Genomic DNA, 25,421 nt, shown 5'->3' on the forward strand with positions numbered 1-25,421 from the left:
TCTCAAATACGAACAGCTTGAAAGGACTGAAGGCGAGCCAAGGTGGCCCTTTAAATAGTTTAGAGATGCTTAGTTTTGAGTGTCTCTTTATTTCATGTTGTAGTGCTTAATCCTTTTATTTACTTGTCATGTAAATTTGTCTTTTTTTTTTTTTGGTTTTTGCTTCTGACTCCCCAGGTGGCCTAGAACATTGGCAGGCATCACAGCCTACCTGCTGTGTACACGTTATTCTGCTGGCAGTGGGATATATCCTGGCAACTCACAAGATGAGAGAAGAGCTTGGCGCAGATGTGACAGGGGAGGATACTGGGCAGAGGAGGACTATTCTAGGTGCCAATATGCAAACGATGTGACTCGAGTTCTTTATATGTTCAATCAGGTAATTTGTTTGTATCTATGAAATCAAATTCTTTAATGAAAACAAAAACTCAGAACCCTATTTTTCCATTTCTTTTACATAGGTAAAACTGGTGGGTCTTGATTGAATTATGAAAAAAGAATGACTCTGAGTATGCAAGAACTCATAGGTTTATGTTAAGAGCTTGATCTATTTTGGATGCCCCAAGTTTGAGAGCATGAGGAAATTCTATTCCTTAGTGTGCTTGTGTAAAGCTTAGAGAGGCTGAATGGTACATGTCTTGAATATATTTGTCAGCTGGATGCCCTATTCTGCCGATGTTCTGTAAGGAAACAAGGCAGGTTCAATTTGTAACAGAACAGCTATTTTCATTATAATAATCATAGAGTGGGCAAATGCTGCTCAGCCTCTGTTGCAGTAAGCCTGTAATAGTTTTTTGTGGTTAATGAGAGTTTACGAGTAAAAGTAGCAATTATTGCCTAGGCCTCTATAATCTGATTGTATTTACTAAAAAAAAAAGTAGTGTAGCTTTGAAACAATATTTTTCTGCTCAAACTTCTTACGAGGCTTATCTCTAGCTAATGCGTGCTTTTGGTACATCACTGCAAAACAGTGTATGTAAACCCTGTGTGTATAGGTACTAGAGAACATCAACACAGTGACTAGTGTCAGATCAGTAGCACCTGTGCAACAGAGGGGAATAGGGAGGTCTGAGAAATTTAGTTATTTGTAATACAACTCTACCTCTTGAGTTGATGATATTGGTAGCACAGGCCATTGTCTGCTACCAATAGCTCTTGTCTGACCTCAGGGAGGGATTACCACATTTCATCAATTCACAACATTTCCTTGTGTGAGCTCATATTCCTTTAGAGAAAACTGTGCATCAGAAGCACCACACCCTCTATATAGGAGTTGAGATCTAAACCAGTATGTGTTCTCTGGATGTCTTTGACTTACGTGTATGGTTGAGTGCTTCATGTCCAGAGGCTTGGACTAAATCTAGCCTGAAGTAAAAGCATTGAACTGCATATTGTGTAGATTGGTAGCTGCTGACTTGCTCCCTCTGTATACTTAACAGCACCAACTTACTAGCATTTACCTTTCCTCTCTGGTTCCCTGGGGATCAGTGAACACTTGTGTAAGATGAATGGGAGGGAGAGAAAGGGAGAAAACTGCCTGTTGTGGCCCAGGTTGAACTTGGGTTGACATAACTGTGTGTAGCGCTCCCTTACATTCCTAGCACGGGAGGTGTATGCTGTGGCTGAGGGTTAAAGGGGGGGGAGTGCTCAATAAGTGGTTAATAGGTGAGAGGTGATGCCGGGGATCCCATTATTGTCCCATTGTGGGACACAGTAAGGTCAAGTATTTGCTTATTAAAACCTTTGATGTATCTGGGTTGCATTTTTCCTCACTTGAGAATTCACGTTTTCCAGCAGGGCCTGTAACAGCCCGGCACTACTGACTACATGCTGCAGCATCAATTTATGGCTGCAATTGCTCAGGAGCCTGGATGATTTCAACCTGTTGTAGCTGTTTTGTTAGCCAATGTTTTTCAGGTTGTAAAAGAACATTGCCAATTTCGTGTTAGGAAATTTAAAATGCATTTGATCCTTCTTAAAAATATGGGAACAGGTTGAAATAAAGCTTTCCACTTTTTTTCTTTAAAGAGAGAAGTGGCATGTTTTGATTTTTTGGGGGTTATTTTCTACTCATTAGAGCTTTCCTCTCTTTACGTGTAGTAGGTCTGGAAGTCTTTCTACCAGTATTCTGCACAGAAGTTTATTGTCTCTTTGAGACTAACATTAAATGTAATAATGATATTATAAGCATCATTAGAGTCTTTGTACACAAAGTAGTTGATGAGCTGTTTTGAACATTAGAACTCTGCCAAGTAATTTAAATAGAATAGAGGTGTACATTTTAAATGGCAGGAAACCTTTGTGGCATTATAAACATTTTTATTTTTATATAAATTTGTATATAAAGGTATAGTTCTTGGTGAAAAGAAATTAATGTTTAAAGTTCAAAAAAAACCCTCACAAAATATCTGAATTTGAAAGTTTACATTGTTCAGTGTCTGTTATGACATGGAACTCTGAGTCATTTAAATTGTAAATGGTGTTTTGGAAAAAAGAATCTTCCTTTAGTTGCATTGAATTCTATGTATGTGAGCTACGGCCTGCAGGGACTAACATATAGCCATGTTTACATGGCAGATTGCAAATTCAGTAGGGCAGACTGTATGTCCAGACTCCAAATAATGGAAAGAAGAGAGGTCTCTACTTTAGATCATTGTGGATAGACAGCATCTGAATACAAGCAGATTACATTTTGCACAGCGTTCCACTGTCCTGTGTGAAATTTATCATTTTGGGGCCCTGCTACCTCAGGCTTGTTGGAGTTGTGTACTGTTTAGTGGTAAATAATTTTTTTAGCCTGTCCTTGTTTCAGGAATGAAGTGATCAGATTTGTTATACGGAGGATCTGCCTTGGGTTTGTTGTTTATGCGTGTTCAGTTCCAAACAGTTCCAGTAATTACAGAATCAAGAGTGAGTGCTAGCTACAGCAGTGGTGTGTTGGAATTTCTTTTGGCTTCTCTTACTATAAAATGCTGTATTTTTAGAAACTTTACATTACTCAGGCTCTCATGCAAAGCAAAATAAGCATTCAACAATAAAGTCTCTTTTGCTGTTCATGGTGCAACATCTACTTTCCAAGACAACTGGACAAAAAAGGTCTTGTGGCTGCAGATAATGTTGGTTCTTTGGCTTATTTTCAAATGTGGTGTTACTATCAGATATACTGGTAGTTCTGGCTAGTTCAAACACTGTTTGAAGTCTCCCATGATCCCTGTGGGATTTGTTAGCCTCTTTGGCAAATGCTGGTTTTTTAATTGCTGAAGTGTTTCCTCTCTATAGTACTTAAAGCTTTCACTTTTTTCAAATGTTTTTCTTTATGTAGATGCCTCTCAACCTCACTAATGCAGTTGCAACAGCAAGACAGCTCTTGGCTTACACTGTTGAAGCAGCAAATTTTTCTGATAAGATGGATGTTATTTTTGTGGCTGAAATGATAGAGAAATTTGGAAGATTTGCGGAAAAATATAAAGAGGTAACTGGATAACTTGTCGTCGCTTTAAAGATAACCACAGTGTTGGTCCTAAAGTATTCTGAGCAGTGAAGCCTTTTCAACAGTAGATGCAGGCACTGAGTTAGTGGTTTATTAGATGCTATTCCGTGTTTTTGTTTGTTTAGTAGGTCCCTGAAGTTGCTGACCCATGGTCACAGACTTTGCATTGGCGCTGAGATCATCCAGCATTCACTGGACCTGTAATGTGAGTAACACCTCTGGTCAGCACTGGAGCAGGGAGATAGGTACAGTAAGTCTGTTTTTATTTAATATGGAGTGGGTCACACAGGTTTTCATTGGCATGTTCTTATCTAAAAAGATAAATAATGAAAGCCTCAGAGATCCTCTCAATAATGAATAAAACAAGACTTATCTTCTCCCCTTCCACCGTGGCAGGATGTCTTTATTCAGTATTGAGCTGTATCTCTAAGGTTTTCAGTATTCCTGTATCTTGCAGGATATAAGATAAAACATGAAAATAAAATCTTAGAGAACGCTCGTTGTCGGGGAGAAAAATGTGAGTGGTTAAACAGTCCCACCAGTGGGCAGGAACTCTCTGTTTCACTGCTGAACAGAGGTTATGTTGATCTCACTGTACAGTGCATGTTGGGCAATTGTAGACCACAATGCCTTGGTTTTAAATTTGTACACAAAAAAGCATCCAAATTTCCCCCTCCACCCTCAGCAAACCATAAATGCCAGCTGTAAATTCTTTGCAGAACTCTTGGAGAATTTTCAGTCTACAACTTGTTTTTACCATCATAATTTGGATTTTTTTTGTGTGTATTTTGGAATTACGTAAGTAGTTCATTAAATAGCCAGTTTTCTATCGAGCTGAAAGTAGAAACATGTTTTAGATTGCTGCCTTATTTGTTACATTATAAGGGTATTCTTTTCTCAGGTGTGATTTATTGTCTGTAAGGTGACACAATCTGACATTGTTTTGCCATTTTTGAAGGTAATAGTTGATATGAAAATGTCCTAAGTTAAATTCATTGCCAATTTCAGACTTGCCTTTGATGTATTTTTATCTTAATTGGTTTGATTTGGAATCAACCTTGATGATATGTTAAAAAAGAGTGCAATTTCATTTAATACTTGTTATTAGTTAATAAAATTCTTGTTGGCCTTACTCTACAAAACTCTTAGCTATGAATGATACTGTATAGACTTACACCATCTCATTTTCAGTTCTTTAGTTTGCATTACGGTGGCTATTCTGAAATGCAAATGTTGTACATTATAAAATGCTTCATTTAATAGCTTTTTGATGTGAAAAGAAGAAAAATTGAAGATGTTCAGAAACTTCTTGGTAGATTGTCTTAGGTTAAAATGCAGTTTGAGAAACTTAGGCATACCTTGATAAAGTGAAAGAATAATGTTTAATGTATGGAACGTGAAATAACTTTAGGATCTTAACACTGATATATTGTAACAACTCCATCTATTGATGTATTAAACGTGGTAACACCTTTCAAGTAATAAGTAATAATAAGCATCTTACGTTAATATAATTTTGATTTGTTCTTGAAAATCTAACGAAAAGCGCTGTAGCCTACAAGTTTTGCTTGATGCTCTTTGTTAGCTGTGGAATGTTTACTGACTGTAGCTTCTGTCCCTAACTGTGTTCTCGACTTACTAATGATATTCCTTCAAAAAAAAAAAACAACTCCCCACAATCTGGATCAAAAGGAGATCACTTCCCAGCCCCACCACCCTGTCAGTTTAGGCACTGTGAATTACATTTCATTCAGTTTGGTTAGAATTACATGTGCCTTCACTTTTGGTGCAATATTTGCCACTTTCTTAAATGCGGTGAAAATCCAGTGTAGGCCAATATTGGTACTTGATAATTTGGCACAGTTGTGGTCTAAGTAAAGGAATTCCCTTCATTGGTTTGTATTTCTGTTATGTAGAAGGCCAGGTAGGGAGTGTGAGCATACACTTTAACAGTGTAATTGGTGGTTTGAAGTCAACTCTGGTACCTTTCTGTATTTCTTGAATAGCCTGTGACCTAAAACAGTCCACACAGAACTGAAAGTAGGCAAGGAAGGAATCAAAGAAAAGGCAGACATAACAAAAGGAAGAGAGGCAGAAGGATTGTGTGCTAATTCTTCCTCTGTTACTCTTTTCTTGACATGCACACTGTACTATTGCTGATTCATAGCTATTTATTTTAGGTTTAAATTTGATTATAAATTGTTCTTTAGAATAACTTGAAAAGTAGAAGTTGGAGAATTACACCTTTTTCTCTTACTGAAATACTTGTATTTCTCATGGTTTTGTTCTGTAGTTCTAATGCAGTTACAGAAATTACTTTGGTACAGTATTCAGATGGGGGTAAATGTCTATGTATTTCAGTATGTCAACTTGACAGGCAGTGATTGAAATAAGGACAACCAATTCCTTTTTCTTATGTTGACAAGTAGCATTGTATTTTCTGGTAATGATCCTGCTTGATGCACGTTATCAAAGATATAAAATAACCTTATTTCTTTTCCCTGCTAGCTTGGTGACGTGATGGTGGATATAGCAAGTAACATTATGTTAGCTGATGAACGTGTTCTGTGGATGGCACAAAGGGAAGCAAAGGCTTGCACTAGAATTGTACAGTGTCTACAGAAAATTGCTATGTACCGGCTTGCAAATGGGGCTCAAGTTTATTCAACTGTAAGTACAAATTTCTTCAGAAGACATGTTGCTGGCTCGTAAGTTTCAATAGCTTTTTATTTTTCCTTGCTTAATAGCTTTTGGCATTATCTTAATCTCTTCTGTTTCTGTAGAAAGAGGAGAAATATTCTGAATTCCCTGCCAGATATACAGAAGTAGTTTTTGTTTTGTTTTTGTATACTGTTATGGCAGAGAATCCCTTAAAGATTATTTGTTATTCTTCCTGTAGCGTGTAACATTTTTTATTTGATTTTTTTTTGTCTCAGTATTCTCCAAATATTGCTCTTGAGGCTTATGTAATAAAGGCTGCTGGTTTCACTGGGATGACGTGCACCGTATTTCAAAAAGTGGCTACATCAGACCGTACAGGACTCAGTGATTATGGGAGAAGAGATCCAGATGGAAATCTAGATAAGCAACTAAGCTTTAAATGCAATGTTTCAAATACGCTGTCAAGCCTGGCTTTAAAGGTTGTATACTCACTGTTTTCCCACTCTCTTTGTAATAATATCATAAATATGAATCACTTGGAAAGCAAGCTTACATTATGAATTTCTGATGTTAAAGTAGCATTCTTATGTAATCCAGAATGACACTGACAAGGGATGATTAAAGTGACACAGGATAATATAGTTTGCTTATGGGATAATTTCTTAATGGACTTAGTTTTTAATGAGTAGGTGTGGTTTCCCTTATTAAAACATCCTAAGTGGAAAGATGCTCTCAGGCTGTTTGTAGGTATAGATAATAAATGCTCCCTAGTTCATAATAATTCTTATTTATTTTAATCTGTTTATTTCTAGAATACAATCGTGGAGGCTTCTATCCAGTTGCCAGCTTCCCTTTTCACCCAGAAGCAAAAAAGAGAAATCAGACCAGCAGATGAATCTGTCTACAAGCTTCAGCTTATTGCATTTCGCAATGGAAAGCTTTTTCCAGCAACAGGAAATTCAACAAATCTGGCTGATGATGGGAAACGTCGTACAGTTGTAACACCAGTTATTCTTACCAAGATAGGTTTGTTTTTTATTGTTACACTTTTATGATCTTTAAAAATAAGAAGCTTTTCTTAACTCATTTCTGTCAAGTAGCATATTTAAATTTTTTTTTTTTTTTGCATTTGACATACTGAGAAATTCATGTGCAAATACATTTATTTTGTAACAGATGGTTTAAACCTAGCCAGTCACCACATTCCTATAAATGTGACACTGCGGCGCATTGCGCATGGAGCAGATGCTGTTGCAGCTCAGTGGGACTTTGATCTACTGAACGGACAAGGGGGCTGGAAGTCTGATGGCTGTCGCATTCTTCTGTCTGATGAAAATATTACTACCATTCAGTGCTACTCCCTCAGCAACTATGCAGTTTTAATGGTATGGCACTTAGAATTACATATTTCTGGAACTTAAAAGCACTGGAACCACAGTTCTGTTTTTTGTTTCTGCATTAAAGTAAGCATTCCCATGTCTGTTTTCACAGAAAACTAGACGTAAGAAATGTTCAATTGTTACTTCTGTTAATACAGATTTTGATGTGAAATGAGATTTAAGTGGAAAACTGTCAAAGTGGAATTAATTGCGTAGTATGATGGAGAAAAAATAATTTTCATACGAAAAGAACTATGCTATAGTAAGCAATTCTAACGAACCATTTAATTAGATGTTTTTATGAACTTCAGTCTTAACAATGGCAGTTTAAAATAACAGATAGCGTTGGAGAAAAATTGCATCTGTTAGATAAAATTTGTTAGCTTTGTCTGTTAATAGGAATGCTTCCCTTTTTTTTTTGCTATTATCTTTCATCAGGGTTAGCTATCTTACTGTAAATTAGCTATTCATTCACTAGTATTAGTGAATGGAACAGTATTAGCTAATCTGGTTCATTAATGGAAGAAATGAATTGAAAAGGTTAAAAAAAAAACATCAAAACATTATATAAAATACTGTTTAAGAAACACCTAAAACTCTATATCTCAACATTAGTCTTCATGTAATGATGCCAATAAAATGGTTAACCAGTTGTAAAATATGATACGCTGGGGGGGGGAGGGAGGGAAAGAGGGAGGTGCCTTCTCATGCACTTTAGTTAGAAGTAGAATTTCTTCTTTGTTGCTGGAGTGCTTCGTTTCAGAAGCTTCCAGTTTACAGTGATTGATACCCTGCTTATCAGTCATCACTACATGTGAAATGATACCTTAAAAATGGTTGACCAGTAGGAAACAGGGTGGAAATCTTAAGAGCTTTAGGAATGCTGTTAACTTACTATGTGTAAATTTGGTGTGGGTTTTCTTTTGTTGTAATTAATGTGCTGTTTGAAATTATATATGTATGTTTATGTAATCATACTCAGAAGAAAGAGCATTTCTTGATGATCAGTGCATGAGAAGTTGCAGTTTTTGTTGTTTTCCAACTCAGATTCATAATTCATCCTCTTAAGAGAATTGAATAATAGAATAACAAACAGCTAAATAGAAATAAGCAAAATTATGTTATGGCATCATGCCAAATCTTTTAAGATTTTTACCTCTGAAGGTACTGTTTTAAATGACTTCAAACCATTATAATCCCTTAGCTCCCTTTTTAAATATTTTTAATATATAATTCTTCCCTTAACATATATGTTCTTTAGAATTGAATTCATCTGTATGTGTAGTATACATGTGAAGAGAGATTATACTTTAAATTGGTCACATTTCTGCCATCTGGAGGAAGAAAAATGAAGGGCATACTGCAGCTGTAAATGACTTTCTGTATTAACACATGGTACGATTACATCAATAACTATATTGTGAGGCATATAGAAAATTGTTGACTGCCAGAAGTTGGAAAGGAGGATGGGGCAGCTTTCTTGCTTTTCTACCAGTGGCTCTTTGAGTGAGCATTCCTGTTCCATACTCAACACTGGTATTACTTAAATATTTAGCTACTTCCAAAAGTGTTAAGTTGAGACAGGAGAGGAGTCAGTAGGTGGAGGATGAGGGAGAGTAACTCTCATCTATGTTTCTTATAATATGGTGCAAAACATCTGGCTAAGTAGGTGCTGAAGAAGGTTTTCATACTTCCTATGTGTTATTTAACTAAAAGTTAAAAATAAAGTTATGTTATTTTGAGTTCAGTTTTAGAAGCTTGGCTTTGAATTCAGCAGTTATCATTAACATAAAATAACATGAACAGAAGTGGCAACCAAGGATCTGAATGCAGTGTCCATTATTATGGCTACTGGCTAATAACCAGAGTGTTATTTCACTCTTTATTCTTTCTTCTGAACATATATACACTAAAATAAAAGTTTCAATATAGTGGTCTGTCTGTATACATTTCAGAACACAATGTAAAGTCTTCTCTGATAAGGAATGCCACGACCAGGTGCCCAGTTTCCTATTCTAGTAATCTAGGAACATACAGCTATAAAACTTTGTATTTATTTGGAAATAATTTTAACCACTGCTTAATAATGACACAGGTAACCAGGAGGCTCAGCAGTTCTCCTACAGTTCTTGTTCTCCAGCACCCACCAACTGTGGGTGCCACTGCCTTTGCTTATGCTTGTAACAGCAGTGGGTAGTTAAGGATCTCCAGCTGGATTTTAAGTGGGCTGTGGGTAGTGTTCCGATCAGACTATGCTGCCTGCCTGAGGTGCAATATCTTATGACTGTTCCTAAAGTGTTTTCATCCAGGTGCTCAGGAAAACCAAATACATAAAAAATCAAACTGACAGTCTAACTAAATTAGTTTGAAATGAGGTTAGTGAGTTAGCAATAATAAATTTATTTTCTGATAAAACAGTAATTGAAGGAGTAGTGAAGATGTTGCTGATTCTAATTTTAAGCCTTGATTCAAGCGCTCTTTTCCTGACCATTAAACCAGATTACCCATTGTAACCTTAAAAACAGATTATATATCACTGATTTTTCTTAAAATAAATTGAAGCTTCCTTCTAATGTTTTACAGTTTTTTTGTGAATGCTGAATTTATTCTCCCTTCCATCAGCATGCATTTGAACTTCACTCAAACTTCTAGAAGTTGTATAATTCTCACAGTATCTGAGAAAAGTTCCTGTATCTTGGCCCATCTGAAAGTAAAATATATATATTTTTTCCACTGAACTTAGTTTTATTTTGTGCTGGAAGGTACTGAAGTTTTTTTCATTACCATTATGGAAACAGAATCCTAGTAAATCATTTCAACATGAGTGGAAACTTACCTAACTGCATCCAAATCAAATGAGTATTTTTTGCTTTTCTTGTTCATAAGTGAAAATGTCACTCCTGAGATGTTATTTAAAATATTGTCATGCTTTAACAGTTTAAGATTCCATTCCATACTCATATTCCTTGAGGAATATTTTGACCAGTGGGTTCACCAAGCTTGAATGATGCTAAGGAGATGTTTAAATCTTGAGTTATCAGCTGTCTATTCAGTCAGACAGTACTCATGAAGTAACAGTCTGGTAGGAACCTCTGGATGTCAGTGGGTCCAATTACTGCTTAAAGCTGGATCAGCTTTGAAGTTGAATTATGTTGCTCCAGGTCATATTCAGTCAAGCTTTTTTTTTTTTTTTTATTTGCAAGGATAGCAATTGTACAACCTCACTGGGCAGCCTGGGTCTAGTATTTGACTACTGTCATCAGAATTTGTTTCCTACATCTAATTAGAATTTTCCATGCTGCCAACAATGTCCATTGTTCCTCACAGTTTCACTGAACTCCAAGTAGTTTGACTCTGTTTTCTTTTTCCCAGTAGATGGTTCAATATAATAATGAGATTTATCATTATAATGATTAGTCCAGTGTAGGAGTAATGATTTATCTCATCTTCTTTCTCTTAGAGATGAACTAATCCAGCTTTCTCAGCCTTATATATTGTGTGCTTCACCCTGTTAATCATCCCAGTGATCCTTTGTTAGACATGCATTATCCAGTGTGTCAGTGTCTGTCTTATACTGGGGAGTCTTAAACTGGGTATACTTCTGCTGAGGTGGTCTTACAGCACTAAACAGAGGGGAGTAATTGCTTTCATTCACTTGCTTGCTGTATTTTCACTAGTACGGTGAAGTGTGGGCTTGGGCTGTAGGGTGTGCTGCTGACTCGTGTTCAGATTCTGTCTTACCAGCACCCTTAGGTTCTTCTTTTGCTTTCTATTCAGTCCAACACCCAGTCTGTTCTTTAGCATGTGTGGCATTATTCTATCCAAGATGCAGAATTCTCACATATTCCTTTGTTGAAATTCATGGCATTTTATCAGCCCGTTCTGATGGCTTTTCAGTAACCATTTGAATATTGTCCAATCTACTGATCATTCTCCCCACTTCAGCATTATCTGCAAACTTGCTGAGGGCACTTCCTGTTCCGTTCTCTGAGTTGTTGCAGATTTCAATCATCACTGAAACACATGATTGTTCTACGTGCTGTACAAAGTTATGCACATTTTAAAAACAAGAAAGTTGTGTTCTGTCTAAGCTGATAATTTGTCTGTGTATTAAGACATACACGAAGTCTAAGTGTGTTATAAAACATAACTGCATTTATAACGTTCAGCCAGAATAACGGGTATTGGTAGAAGAAAGATAACCTTAAATAATGGGGGTAGGCTTCAGGGGTATAGTATTATATCTAGAAGGTTCCTGTTCCTTGTATTGTCTCCTCTCCTATTCCCACCCGCAAAATAAGGAGATAAGATGGACTAACGTTACTTTTGGATTTGTTGCCAGGACTTGACAGGAGCTGAATTATATACACAGCCAGCTGATCTTTTGCATCCAGTAATTTATGCCACTGCCATGGTTTTGCTAATGTGCCTGATTATGATCATAGTCAGCTACATATACCATCACAGGTATGAATCAAAATCAATAGAGACTAAAAAAATTACTTTCAAAGTTCTTAGCATCCTTTTCTTTCTTATATGAATGTGATATAGTAATTTGCATTCATATTTTTTCCTGTAAAATTTGTTGATGCAGACTAACACTTAAGCAAGTAGCTATTTCATATGTTCTTTAGTATGATAATTTAACTCATAACCGTGTATCTCTTTAATTGTCATTTTTCCTTCGTGATGCAAGAAGAGACCACTCAAAAATGACAGTGAAATTTAACAAAATGTTTAGCTTTTGATGTTTCTGTTAATGTCAGTGAAAGCTTGAAGCCTAAAATTTATTGAATCAGATCTCAAATACTTGTATCCTGGTTAATAGGAGGGTGTTTTAAATTCTTGTAATGAAGATTAGAGATTTTATTTGAAGTCAAACAATCCTTAACATTAATTATATCTCATTTAACATAAATGTATCTTCCTGGTTTCTGAAAGACAATAATGCAGCTGAACTGTATTTTATTTGTTTTTATTAACAGTGTGATCAGGATCAGTGTAAAAAGCTGGCACATGCTAGTTAACCTAAGTTTTCATATTTTCCTGACATGCGTGATGTTTATTGGAGGCATAACTCAGACCAGGAACGCAAGCATTTGCCAAGCAGTAAGTAAACACAACAGCACAAAAAATAAGTTACAGTTATTTCCAAAAAACAGTGTTAAAATACTGAATTTTAACTCTTCCATCATTTGGGAGGCAAAGCCAACTTACATACTTTTATGTAAGTATGAAGGTTTGCTATTTTTAGCTCTTATTTATTATAACTGAATATTTTGGAATTGTACTTAAGATCATTTGAAAATACTAGTTTTACCAGTTTAATACTATAGGGGTATTCATATATATATCCCCTTGCCTCCTACAGTGCAGTACAGGTATTTTCATCAGAATGTAACATTTTGATAAAGAATCAATTTTTTTCTATCTTAAAACTTCTCTTATTTTGACCCATGCATGGGGTTAGAACTGGGTCATTATTTGAAAACCAAAAAGTACTTCAGAAGTGCTCGGGATTTCTTTAGTCAGAAATGCTATCACAAAAATGTTTTTTACCTTATAGCTTTATATATGAGACTCATTTGTTACAGAATTATTATAGAGAGCTGTAAGTGACATTTACAGACCACACAAAAAGTGATTTCTGCAAATGTAAAAGTATTTATTTTTTACTGCCTCAGTATAACTTAAAGGTAGTGACAAGTATTTAAAGTCAAAGACCTGTTCTTTCCATAAACAAACAGCTTTATTGGGACTCCTCTTTTATAATGATTTATTCTTCAGCGATTGACCCATCTATCATTCAGTTGCTGTGTTTAAATGTAATGCAGTTGCTTTTTGATGAAGCAACTGTATGAAAAGTCAGGTTTTATGCAAATTGCATGGTAAATGGTTATCTTGTAACTTTGTAAAATGGGAATGTTTAGGGGTTTGTTTTTATTTTTCTCTCTTTTTTTTTTTTTAAGGTTGGGATAATTCTCCATTATTCCACTCTTGCAACAGTATTGTGGCTGGGAGTGACATCTCGTAATATTTACAAGCAAGTAACCAAAAAAGCAAAAAGATGTCAAGATCCTGATGAGCCGCCGCCTCCACCCAGACCAATGCTGAGGTGAGCTTCTTGTTTGTTTCTGCAACTCTGTGTACTAGGTCACCTTGCTCATATTCTGACCAGAAATTTTAACAGGTTGATATTGTTCTTTTGCAAGTGCTTTTCCTATAAAATTTTTCCTTTCAAGTTTACAGAGTTATTTCCAGATTTCTCTGCTCCTCGTTAATGAGGATGAAGTGCAGGATGGTTGGTCTCAGCATGTTACGGTTATGATGATGTATTTCTGATTTGTAAATTAACAAATTGGTACTGGTTTAACATCACTCCTGGGGCTTTGATTAGGAGTTCAGATAAGAACACTTCCCATTAAGTTATCATAGGGGAAAGAATGTGGAGAACTGTGTTACCAGCCAATTAATAACCACTATAATTCAAGTAAACATAGTTTAATATGGTTTTCCGAAAAATTGCTGACAAGTCATTCCAAAAAATGTCAGGCATTGTCAAATGAAAATAGTATTCTTTGTAAAGCAATCCTCTTTACAATTTGTATTTCTAAAATCACTGAAATGCAAAAAAAAAAAAAAAAAAAAATCTGTAAAATTCCCCTTATGAAATACTTTTAGTAGTAAACATTAATATAATTTGTACATATAGCTTAACTGTTTCTCCAGATACTAATTAAAGACTGCTGAGCTGGAATTCTCCACAAGGTGGCAGACATTGATTAACTTTGATTAGTTACATAGCAACTATTTAGATTAAGTTTAAGGTACAGAAAGTGCAGAAAATCAGAAATACCGTTCTGAATATCAACTAAAATTTGCAGTACTATGTACAAGCATATATAAATATTAAATACATGAGTCAGAAAGTAGAATGCTAGTATTTATATTACTAAGCACTCCCTTTGCTTTATTTAATTTATTCATTGTTTTTGTTTTCAGAAAAATAATCTGTTCCATTCAGTGTAGGATATCATGATCACCAACTGTTTGCCTTCCAGCAGGATACTGCATGGCTATTTTAACATCTGTGTAATTTTATTTCATTTTCCATCCCCTATTATTTGTCATGCCGGTCTTGCTTTGGAAAAATTTACAGTAATGTTACTAGCCTCGGAGGCTCAGCTTTGTGTAAATACTAACATGCACATACCTTTTCAGATCTGGGCACCTCCTCTGTGATAATGACAGTAACTCTGGAGAGAGTATAAGAACTGGGCAAGCATACTTAATAAATTCTCAGGTTATTCTGTCTCTGCAGATCAAAGATTTCCTCAGTCAATGTGTGATGTTTTTACATGGGACAGCCATAGAAGGATTTAAAAATTTTTAATTGAGTTGCCTGTTAAGCTCCTGCTCAAAGCAAACCTACCCATTAATGGCATACGGCAGAGTTCTGTATAAGAGTTCCTTGCTTGTATGGAACCAGTCACTGCCTTTACTCAGGCCCCCTGTTTCTTGAACTGAAAGAGACAAAAACAACTAATTCACTCTTTGCCACCATACTGCTGAGATTCTTCCTCCGATGTACCTTTTCAGATTCACAAAGGGTATTTTGAAATGGATGTAGAAAAGCCCTAGTAGATGTAAATAGATATATAGTTTTCCCCTCATTTGCCATATCCAAATTATTCTGCTTTGCATTCTTTGGGTTTAAAGAAGTCCACTCTGCACTTGATAGGAAACCATTATGCTTACATGTGGATCTTCAGTTCCTGTAGGTGTTTTATGAGGGTGGACTTAATAGCTATTAATCTTCCTTCCATACTAGCACAGATAAGCTTTATTCTTTATTTTGGAAAATTCATTGCATGTAAGATAATTTCTGTTGATCTTCTCTATTCTATTGTGTTAGCGTGGCTTTATACAGTTCATAAACAAGATGAAAAAGACTTCAAAACTGATTCAGTGTTTCGTAAAACACTCTAGACCAAAGAGTGGTCTTATGTGGTTCACAGATGCCATGTTGCAAAGATAGTACAGCACTTGCACTGGGTGGAATTTCTTAATTGTTCAGAACTTTATGCCAAGTACGTTGCATTGCATTGCCATGCCGAGCGGGAGGGTGTGAAAAAAATGGAGTCTCCTAGCTGCCAGTCACAAGAAGGAAATGGAGTTTGTCGTGCAGAAATGGTAGTTTGTTGAAATGTCAACCAAGACAAAAGGAAACAGTTTCAAATTATTTTTACTTTAAAGGATTGCTTTTAAAAGAAATTCAAGATCTTAATCATAGTATTCTTCATGGAAAGCAAAATATGGTAGTTCCAATACTGGGCATCAATGTTCTACATATAGTGAATTTTTCTGGTTATGTGTTTTTGTTACTGTTGTAACACGTTGTATATCCATGCCATTAGATTTTTGATCTAACTGAAGGAGAAATTGTAGCACAGCGTGCTATTGATTGGAGTGATTGTTGGTAATTAGTGATTTGATTAGTTAGATCCTCTAACAACATATGCCCTCATCCTTGTGAAAGCGTACAGTTTTCATTACAACTGCACAAGGAAACAGGAAGTAAGATCAGAGTTCTTTTTTTTTTAAAAAAAAAAAAAAAAAAATCTTCAGAAATAAGACAGAGAACACTTATTTCATTCTAAGTTTCCATATTCTCTTGTAACGATTTATAGCTTCTGTCATTTTTTGCTTCTTCCCTCTAACTTCATATACCTTGTCTATTCAGTGCTGTGGAGGGAAGTGAGAAGCTGAGAGAAAGGTGGTTTACACAGAAGAAAAAAAATGTAGTGAGGAAGACATGGAAAAATTGCTTTTACTGGAGTCCAAAACCAACTCACCCCACTTTTTTCTTTAAAAAATTGCATATTTCCAGAATTCTGGAAAGCTCTCCTTTTCCCTATGGTGACCAAATAAAATCCATTGCCATTACGCAGCCAAATGTTCATATATTGTTTTTCCTTCTTAGGTTCTACCTTATTGGTGGAGGGATCCCAATCATAGTTTGTGGAATAACAGCAGCAGCAAACATCCGGAATTACGGCAGCAGACCTAATGCACCTTAGTAAGTACTGTATAACTGAGAGCTCTGTCGTAATGTTTCACAGTCTTGCTTTTCTAAATACTACTTGCAGTTAATTCTGGTAGTTCCAATACATGTAACGCAGCCAAGGTCGCTTCACTTTCCGTTTTGAACTGATAAAGCATAAATGACTTGTGAGAAGGTGTTCATCCTGATTTTTGTTTGTTTCTTTTCCAGTTGCTGGATGGCTTGGGAACCTAGCTTAGGAGCATTTTATGGACCAGCTAGCTTTATCATTTTCATAAACTGCATGTATTTCCTCAGCATATTCATACAACTAAAACGGCACCCTGAACGTAAATACGAACTTAAGGAACCAGTTGAGGAACAGCAGCGTCTTGCCACCAACGAACATGGGGAACTGGCTCACCAAGATTCGTTGTCAGTGTCACTAGTTTCTGCATCTGCTTTGGAGAACGAGCACAGTTTTCAAGCACAGCTTCTGGGAGTGGGCCTTACTTTGCTTCTGTATGTTGCTCTGTGGATTTTTGGAGCTCTGTCAGTTTCCCTGTATTATCCTATGGACCTGATTTTCAGCTGTTTTTTTGGGGCAACTTGTTTAAGCCTTAGTGCCTTTCTTATGGTGCACCATTGTGTTAACAGGGAAGATGTCAGGCACGCATGGATAACAACTTGCTGCCCTGGAAGGAGTACGTACTCTGTGCAAGTGAATGTTCAGCCCTCCAGTTCCAGTGGAACCAATGGAGAGACCCCCAAGTGCACCAACAGCAGTGCAGAATCTTCATGCACAAATAAAAGTGCATCGAGCCTAAAAAATTCTTCTCAAGGTTGCAAACTAACAAATTTACAAGCTGCTGCAGCTCAGTGCCACCCTACTTCTCTTCCACTGAACACGGGTCCTCAGCTTGATAACAGTCTCACTGAGCATTCAGTGGATAACGATATCAAAATGCATGTAGCTCCATTAGAGGTACAGTTTCGGACAAATGGACACCCAAGCCGGCATCATAAGAACAGAAGCAAGGGACATCGTGCTAGCAGGCTTGCAGTATTGAGGGAATATGCATATGATGTTCCTACCAGTGTGGAAGGAAGCGTGCAAAATGGCTTACCGAAAAGTCGACAAAGCAACAGCGAAGGGCATTCAAGGAGCCGAAGAGCTTATTTGGCATATAGAGAACGTCAGTATAACCAATCCCAGCAAGATAGCAGTGATGCTTGCAGTACGCTTCCAAAAAGTGGCAGAAATACTGAAAAAACAACAGTTACCAACAACAAAAAAGATATTCTGAGGAAACCAATAGTGGTTGAACTTGAAAACCAGCAAAAATCTTATGGCCTAAATTTAGCCATTCAGAATGGACCACTTAAAAGCAGTGGACAGGATGGACCCTTGCTCACTGCAGACAGTACTGGTAATATTAGAACTGGCTTATGGAAACATGAAACTACTGTGTAGCATTACAACTTGTGGGACAAATCCATGTGAACTGTGATTACACATTCCTTAAAGCTGTTAACACTTTTAAAGACTGTTTACAAACTCTAGGTACTTTATGCAGGGAGGGAACAAGGATAATCTGCCAAGCAAAAGATTGTATGCATTACCTTCACTGTTCTTACAAGGACAAACTTCTGGTGTTTTTGTGAATTTTTTTTTGAAGTATCAATCTTGTTAAGAGATGCAGAATGGAACTTTGTACATTTTTTATTTTTTACCTGTAACCCTGCAGATGTGTCCACAACACATTTCAAGTTTGTATTTAAATGTATAATAAATAAATAGTATTTTCCCCAGCAGCCTAATGTTGTACTTACTTGTTGTTTTTCAATTACAGATTATTAGATTAAATGTCATCTTGATTTTACTACTTCAGTGTCTGAAAAGTGTGGCAGTTTCAGTCACCAAAGAAAATACTTGGTGTCTGAAATAGGCAATGCAAATAGCTTAATTACATCAGTCCTAGAGTTTGTTTGAAATGCAATTCTAATTTATAGAGGTTTTTCTAGCTTACAGGCAACTTCGGTACTCCAAAATCACTGTTGTCTTGTGATACATAAGTTAGTTATGTTTTCAGATGGTTGTGGCTTACTTCAATACGTACTTACACAGGGCTGTAGTATACTTGTCCTGGTAATGTATTTGGAAAATACAGTTTTTCCCTCATAATTACTTGGCTGGGGTTTTCTGGTTTTTAATTTGATTTAATCATTTGTAATTGAGAAGGAAAGGGTGTGTGTGTGTAAATTTTCAATAGGGACATTTTCCATGCAAACAATCATTTCGTCAGTGTATGATAAGACTTGAAGGTGCAAGTATTTTACATTCTTCCGAATGAGGAGATCACTGTATTGTTATTTGCTTGTGGGTAATGCGAAGGAATGGGTTATCAGAATGCCTTAAGTGCTAATTACTAATTTTAAATTTCTGTAGGTTAAAAAATGTCAGGTGCTGGGGTGGGGGGTGGACACAATTGCTTGTCATGGAGTTTTCATTTTTGTTAAGATGTATTCCATTTTGGCAGTTCTGTATTAACACCGTGCTGCTTACTGAAACTCTGTCTTGTGTTGTATTGCTGCTTTTTCACATCCCTGAGCAAACAAAGATCAGTGGGAGTTTTTCGCTCACGGTTTCTAGATTTTAAACAGTGTTTGTTTCTAAATCTTAAATCAATAGCATAGATACCGGTGAGAAGTTGTCCTTGTAGTTCAAGATTCGCTTATAAAACATGAAGAAAGTTTGTGCTGTAACAAACATCTTGTGAATTTTTAATTCTTGCTTTCCAAAACAGAGGGACCTGTTGTGTTGTGGGAGTTTGTTTTTTCATTTGAATTTGGTTTATACCTTCTCTGGTTCCAAGATTGGTTGGATGGTTGAATATGAACATGTGGGGAGATGGGGGAGGAAGTGAAGGGGTGGTATCTATGAATATAAAATTTGTTTCATATGGAAAATCTAACTTTTGAAAGTGATGGGGTTAACAAGATCTGCAAATACGATAAACTTTCGTACCTGTAATATTAACCTACCAATGCCACCTCGCATCTGAACTCACCTCCATACAAGTAGATAAAAAGTGTCTGTAGACTGCGGTCCTGAAGTAAGGAGTTGAGGAAATCAGCTTGATATTTACTGTTATGCCTAGTGTTTGCTAACCTAGCACTTTTAATAAAGGCCTTGCAGAACTGGCACCGCTGACCAGGCTTCTATGCTGACTGTGGTTGTGGCTACCAGCGTATCATGGACCAAACCCGGTGTCGAGTGGAGAACATCCCTACGCACTCAAAAGACAGCAGCTAAAAGGTCAGTGCAGAGATACAGCTTTACAGATCTCTGAAAGTGTGCTTTGTATGCAGTCAAGCGGATGACTGGTGTGACTTCAGTTTAAAAATTAAAATAAAATTTTAATCACTGCAGCAGTCTGCAATGAGGATGGTTCTCCTTGAAAATTAACCAAAATCAAACCCCCAAATGCACATTTTTTATGTACAAATGAATACTTAGCTGAACACATCATCTTCTCTGAATTCAGCACTTAGTATAATGGTGCTTATAAATCTTGCATTCTCTGAGCTGTAGTGTAGTAGATGAGGGCAGGACTTAAGATTAAGTGAGATCAAATTGTGGAGAAATTTTGTAGTCTTTATCAGATGAAGATTGTTGAAAATTTGCGCTTCATTTGCACTACTTGGCTATAGTAAAAGTTTAGTACACACCTTTCAGTGGGACATCACTAAAAAGCCTCAAATCCAAGTTAAAAATCCAATAGTTAACTTTCATGAATGAAAGAAAATACTAAATGTTAAAATAACAAATAGATGAATGTAAGAGTATAGAGATTTCCAGAGAACATGCGTCTCATAAAATGCATGAAGACACAAAAAGACAAACATTTATATAAAAGAAAACCTGTTGTTAAATGTAAACTTCTGTTTTTGTTTACAGGAGGAGGACTTCAGCCCATTGCCAAAGCCTAAGGGATAGGTGTGTAGAATCTGTGTAATTCTTGATGTAATGAGCTATATTTTGTGTAATACATAGGTGACGTTTACTTCCACTGACATCCACGTAAATTCTGTTCACTGGCTGATCTCTTTCCCTCAAATTCAGATGTTCCCCCTGCATCATTTTCACTAATCTCTTCTGAGATGCAAATGAATTGTGTTAAACTGCATGCTGCAGTCCTCCGCACCCTTCTTCCTATCTCATTAAGGTATCCAGCAACTTCACAGACTGTGGCAATTTCCCTTTAAGCCACAAACGAGTGAGTTTTTCCTCTATCAGAGTCTAACTCTGAGGAGCAGAAAGGTGCAGTATGCCGAAATTTAATTTCCTCTATTAGCTAACTGGTCACAACTGATGAAACAGAAATTTGTATGACAGTTTTCCTCCTAGGGAGGAGGGATCCCTAGCAACATCCAGAGCTATTGAGCAAGTTATTTAAAATTAGAATAAATACTGATGTGCCATGTAGCCAATCATTAGCAGACTTATTTATAGAGGTGGTAGAACGTGCAACTTCTGCATGTTCCCACGGAAGCTATAATACATGATGAACTTGTTTATTGTGTTGACACTTAAGAGCACTTACCCAAATCAGACCAAAGTTTAATCTTCAGCTCTCATGGGCCGAAGATGTGCTACTATTATGAATTTTCATGTAAAACTGTATTTGGAATTTAAGCATTTGTTAGTAACTACAAGGCAAAGAATGTTTGCAGAGGAAAAGAGTTTGATGTAAAACCAGAAAAGGGTAGTTAAAAGACCATATTTACTAACTATGTACATACCAAAATACCTATTCCCAGACCATTACAGTTTCAGTATCTGGTTAAAAAATTGATGCAATCACTCACACCTGGTTCCTTCCTCTTGTGGATAATGAAGAACCTAGCAGGTTGTCCTAGGATGCTACCAGGCTGGTGTGACATGGAATTGCCCGGTACTGAAAGATGATCTGGATATGGGAGCCCATCACCAGTGTAACAAATTCCTGACAATGACTTACATTACTTTAACCTATGTATCACATCACTGAAGCTTTCTCAGCCTTGTGGACAGTGCAAAGGAGCTTTAAAAAATCCTGACGTAGAGTTGAAATGGTTTTATGTCACCAGTTTTGGAGAAATGGATCTTTCAATCTTAAATGAGGTAAGGTGCACAAGCGAACCTTGGGGCTAGAATCTCGGTATGTATCAGTATGAGCTTTTTCTATTACGAGATTCAAGAGCTTTCCTAGTACCTTCAGTAGTTGTCACCGAAGTTAACTCTGTTGCCTCCATCTTTTTGATGAAAGTGTTTTGTAGTTTGAGTTTTCTCATCCTTTTTTATGCAGGTTTCTGTCATCAGATTTTTCAACACTAAGGTATCCAATCAGTTATATCTAATAAAGAGATCACCTAAACAGGTGTGATTTCCCCTTCCCTGGTACGTCTACTACCTTACCTTTCCTGTTCCTGAATCTAGGAACCACTAAATAAAGGCAGCTTAGTTCTTGATCATTAATTTTGTAATGAACTCTTAAGTAGCCTCATGTATACAGAAATGCTCATGAGGAATCTGAGACTTTCCTAATCCTGTGATCCTGTCCAATATTTCAGATAAAGGAAATAGAACAGTTTTAATCCAATAATTGTCAAAAACAAACAAACAAAAAAAAAAAACACCTCCCTCTACAAGGAAACCAAATAAATTTCTCATGCAGATCTAAAAAAGAAGGAGAGCAAAATTTTACTACTACTTATTAGGTAAAAGTATGTTTAGTGGCAAAGATGAAGCTGCTTCTTGCACTGAGGTGCCCTTAGACTGCACAGTGTTTAGACATGTTAATGATGTTGAAATATAATGGATGAGATCTGATGTACTAATTCAGCTCCTACTTGCCTATTTTGGAAGGTTTTGTCTGAAAGCAAGCAAGCAGACCCAGAAGTACCTCTAAAAATGACCTGGAGTGAAGTTACATGTTAGAAATACCACAGCAATTAATGACCAAAGCTATCTGAGGGCTGATCTTCATTTGTTCCCAAGACATCTTGTTTTGGAACAATGTAATTACTGTAGTCCTATGACTGGGGTAAAATTATTTTCTACCTTCTACCAAACAGCTGGTAATCAACTTGAATAGGCACCTGATTTGTTTTGTTGCCCCCATGTTGCTCCTCCATGAAGCTATCAGGTAACAGCTGTTAACTCCGCAAGTTAGTGGCTCAGCTTCTGCAATGCATGTCAAGTACCTTTCTTCTCCTAACATTGTCCATCTAATTTTCTTGCTTCCCAAAACACTTCTATAGATAGGTACCTTGATGGGCAAAACGCCCAAAAGCCACTCTTTTCCCCCAGGAATCCTGGCTTCTGCTGCAGGCTGGTTTCACTTCATCAAGAAGTGTTTTGTAAAGTTTAATTCAACAGTACCGAGATTCAAATGGAGATGGTACATTTCTGCAAGGCCGCAGGCTTTCTTCTGTGAGATAATGACTGTTCACCTAAGATAAGGTGACAGACTCCATGGTAGCGTGATGCCATGATTAGTCTGGATCAGAAATTTGGAAGATTGTTTGGAGGTCTCTAAGACCTGCTCTGTAATTCCTGTTAATTTCCCTAGGTATTCTGCTTTTCACCAAGTGTCATCATAGCCTTGTCTTCTCGAGAGAGCACTAAAGCAACTTTCTTAATGCACAGGAGAAAGATTAAGAAAATAAGCCCAAACCTTTTATGTCTGAAAACACACTACAGAGAAATTCTAAATTTATGTCTGCGTAATTTTAAAAATACTGTTTAGTGTAACTTTATTTAAAAGATGAACAACAACAACAAAAAAAAAAGACATACAAACTAGCTTAAGGCAAGTAACTTTTTTTTTTTTTTTTTTTTTTGGCAAAATGTGCTGCTAGACAGCTGATTAAATCACCTGCTGAAAAGACCAAGGTTGCTGTTAGGCTGTATTTTTACATTGTCGAGTCTTTCTGTTTTTTTACAGAACAGGTGTCCACGAGCACAAAGTGCCTGTTAGTGCTCACACACTTGTCCCCTGTGTTCTCATCCCACTGTTAGCATAGCACGTTCTGTACAGACAGAAATTGAAGGTGCTTCAGAGCTGCTAGTACTATGTGCCTGCTGGTAATGAGGCCTCAACTCCTCCTTTCCTGGGTGTAGAATCCCAGTGAATTTAGATTCACTCTTGCAATGATCAAATCCATTCCCTGTAAGCCAGAGATACCTGCTATCTGTAAGCTATTACTCATAGTTCTAGATACAGAGGTTTTGGAGAGGAAAGAATTCAATCAATAACACTGGCAAAATGTTTAGTTCTTAATGTACAACCTTTATTTTAAGGAAACTTGCTGTTTAACTAATAAAATCTGACCTTTAATCATGCAAACACTCCCTTCTCCACAAGGTCAAAATTAAAATTGGTATGTTTCAAGTTACAAGTTTTTCTACGTTTCCTTTGTTTGGATTTAAGCAAAGTGTTTATCAGCAGTATTCCAACCTAATCCAGTTGATAGTGGAGTTTCAAAAATGCCCTAGAACTGTGTCCTACATATTCGTGGAAAAAAAAGCAGGAGGCAAAGGAATGTAAAGAGAGATGAAATGAGAACGATAATGGAAGAAGAAAATGTGAAAGAAAAGGCACTTCTTACAAAGATTTTTTGTTTAAGCTGTAGCATGGGGGCTGGTGGGTGCCAATAGACCTGGACCCTACTCATGGCTCTCATGGCTGCTGCTGCCTCTCAGTGCTTCCCAAGGGGCTGTGAATGTTAAAACAACAAAGGGCCTGAAAGTATAGCCCAGGAAAACTTGAGTAGGAGGGATAGAGGTGAAAAAGATACAAATATATTGTAATGCTGCAAGTGACAAGCCATTTGCATTAGACAGAGGCAAAAGTAAATGAATGGGACTTCTGTCATCACAACCATAAGGAAGTGGTGTAATAAGAAATGATCTGAAGTAACAATATAAGTAATAGCAGAATGGTAAGGACCCACCAGAAGCCTATCACAATAGACTGGTTCAGTTATTGAGAGAGTGTTGCTATAGATTTCAATGGAGTGAAAACTTTCAAAGTTGCTTGCAGTCACGTTAAAATGGAAAAAGTTCCAAACTGAGAGCACACTCAACATCATCTCCAGAAATAAAAGCCTGCTTCTGCTGTAGTGCTGCCAGTGAAAACAAAAAGCGCAGTGCAGCTGTGTTAAGAAACAGATAAAGCAGAAAATGGGTAATACTGCACTCAAAATAATAAACGCATGTATTTATAACTTCTAATGTGCATTAGAAAACTGTACGTGCTTTCTGCTCCTTCTGTTGTTTTTAGCTCCTCAAAATCCTACACTGCCAACTCCTGATGGACACCTATTCTGAACCTGATGCAAAAGAAAAAAAACAAAGGTTTAAAAAAAATCATCTCTCCCAAACCCCAAAGTCTTTGCTTGTGCGTTCTTCTAGAAATCCTATTAGAACAACATGGTACATGTACGCAATGATGTTTGCGTTATTTTGGGGGTAGTCTATTAAATTTCTCTGCTGCTTTCATTGATCTTCCATGGAGTGAACAACAATCTCCAAGAACTTAAAACATCCAGTTATGAAACCCAGATGCAGAAAACACGAGCTTGCTTGCCCAGCTCTGACCAATGTAATCATTGCATTAAGGCAGCTGATTTATGGTAAGTGACGTTTGGCTCTTGTGTGTGTATTTTATGTCTTAAGAATGGAACCAGAGAATTAAATAAATTAAGGTGATTCATAATCAATAAAAATCAGCATTCCTTAAGCATGTACAAAAACACTGAAGTTAAAGTTGTAGGGATACAGATAACAGCTGGCCTTGGA

The 25,421-nt window shown here is 36.7% G+C and overlaps 1 protein-coding gene across 1 annotated transcript in view; it reads left to right on the plus strand.

Annotated features, from left to right (window-relative positions):
• The window catches only part of ADGRA3 (adhesion G protein-coupled receptor A3), a 53,003-nt gene extending 34,615 nt beyond the window's left edge, over positions 1-18,388 (plus strand). Inside the window, exons 9-19 of the mRNA XM_027457314.3 lie at positions 178-379; positions 3,323-3,472; positions 5,999-6,160; positions 6,427-6,630; positions 6,964-7,177; positions 7,328-7,536; positions 11,873-11,997; positions 12,516-12,639; positions 13,500-13,645; positions 16,514-16,609; positions 16,805-18,388. Of these exons, the coding sequence (XP_027313115.1) occupies positions 178-379; positions 3,323-3,472; positions 5,999-6,160; positions 6,427-6,630; positions 6,964-7,177; positions 7,328-7,536; positions 11,873-11,997; positions 12,516-12,639; positions 13,500-13,645; positions 16,514-16,609; positions 16,805-18,047 (2,875 nt within the window). The 3' untranslated portion in view covers positions 18,048-18,388. The remainder of the gene's footprint in view (positions 1-177; positions 380-3,322; positions 3,473-5,998; positions 6,161-6,426; positions 6,631-6,963; positions 7,178-7,327; positions 7,537-11,872; positions 11,998-12,515; positions 12,640-13,499; positions 13,646-16,513; positions 16,610-16,804) is intronic.
• The last annotated feature ends 7,033 nt before the right edge of the window (positions 18,389-25,421 follow it).

This window comes from Anas platyrhynchos, chromosome 4, assembly GCF_047663525.1.
Source record: "Anas platyrhynchos isolate ZD024472 breed Pekin duck chromosome 4, IASCAAS_PekinDuck_T2T, whole genome shotgun sequence".
NCBI classification, from domain to species: Eukaryota; Metazoa; Chordata; class Aves; order Anseriformes; family Anatidae; genus Anas; species Anas platyrhynchos.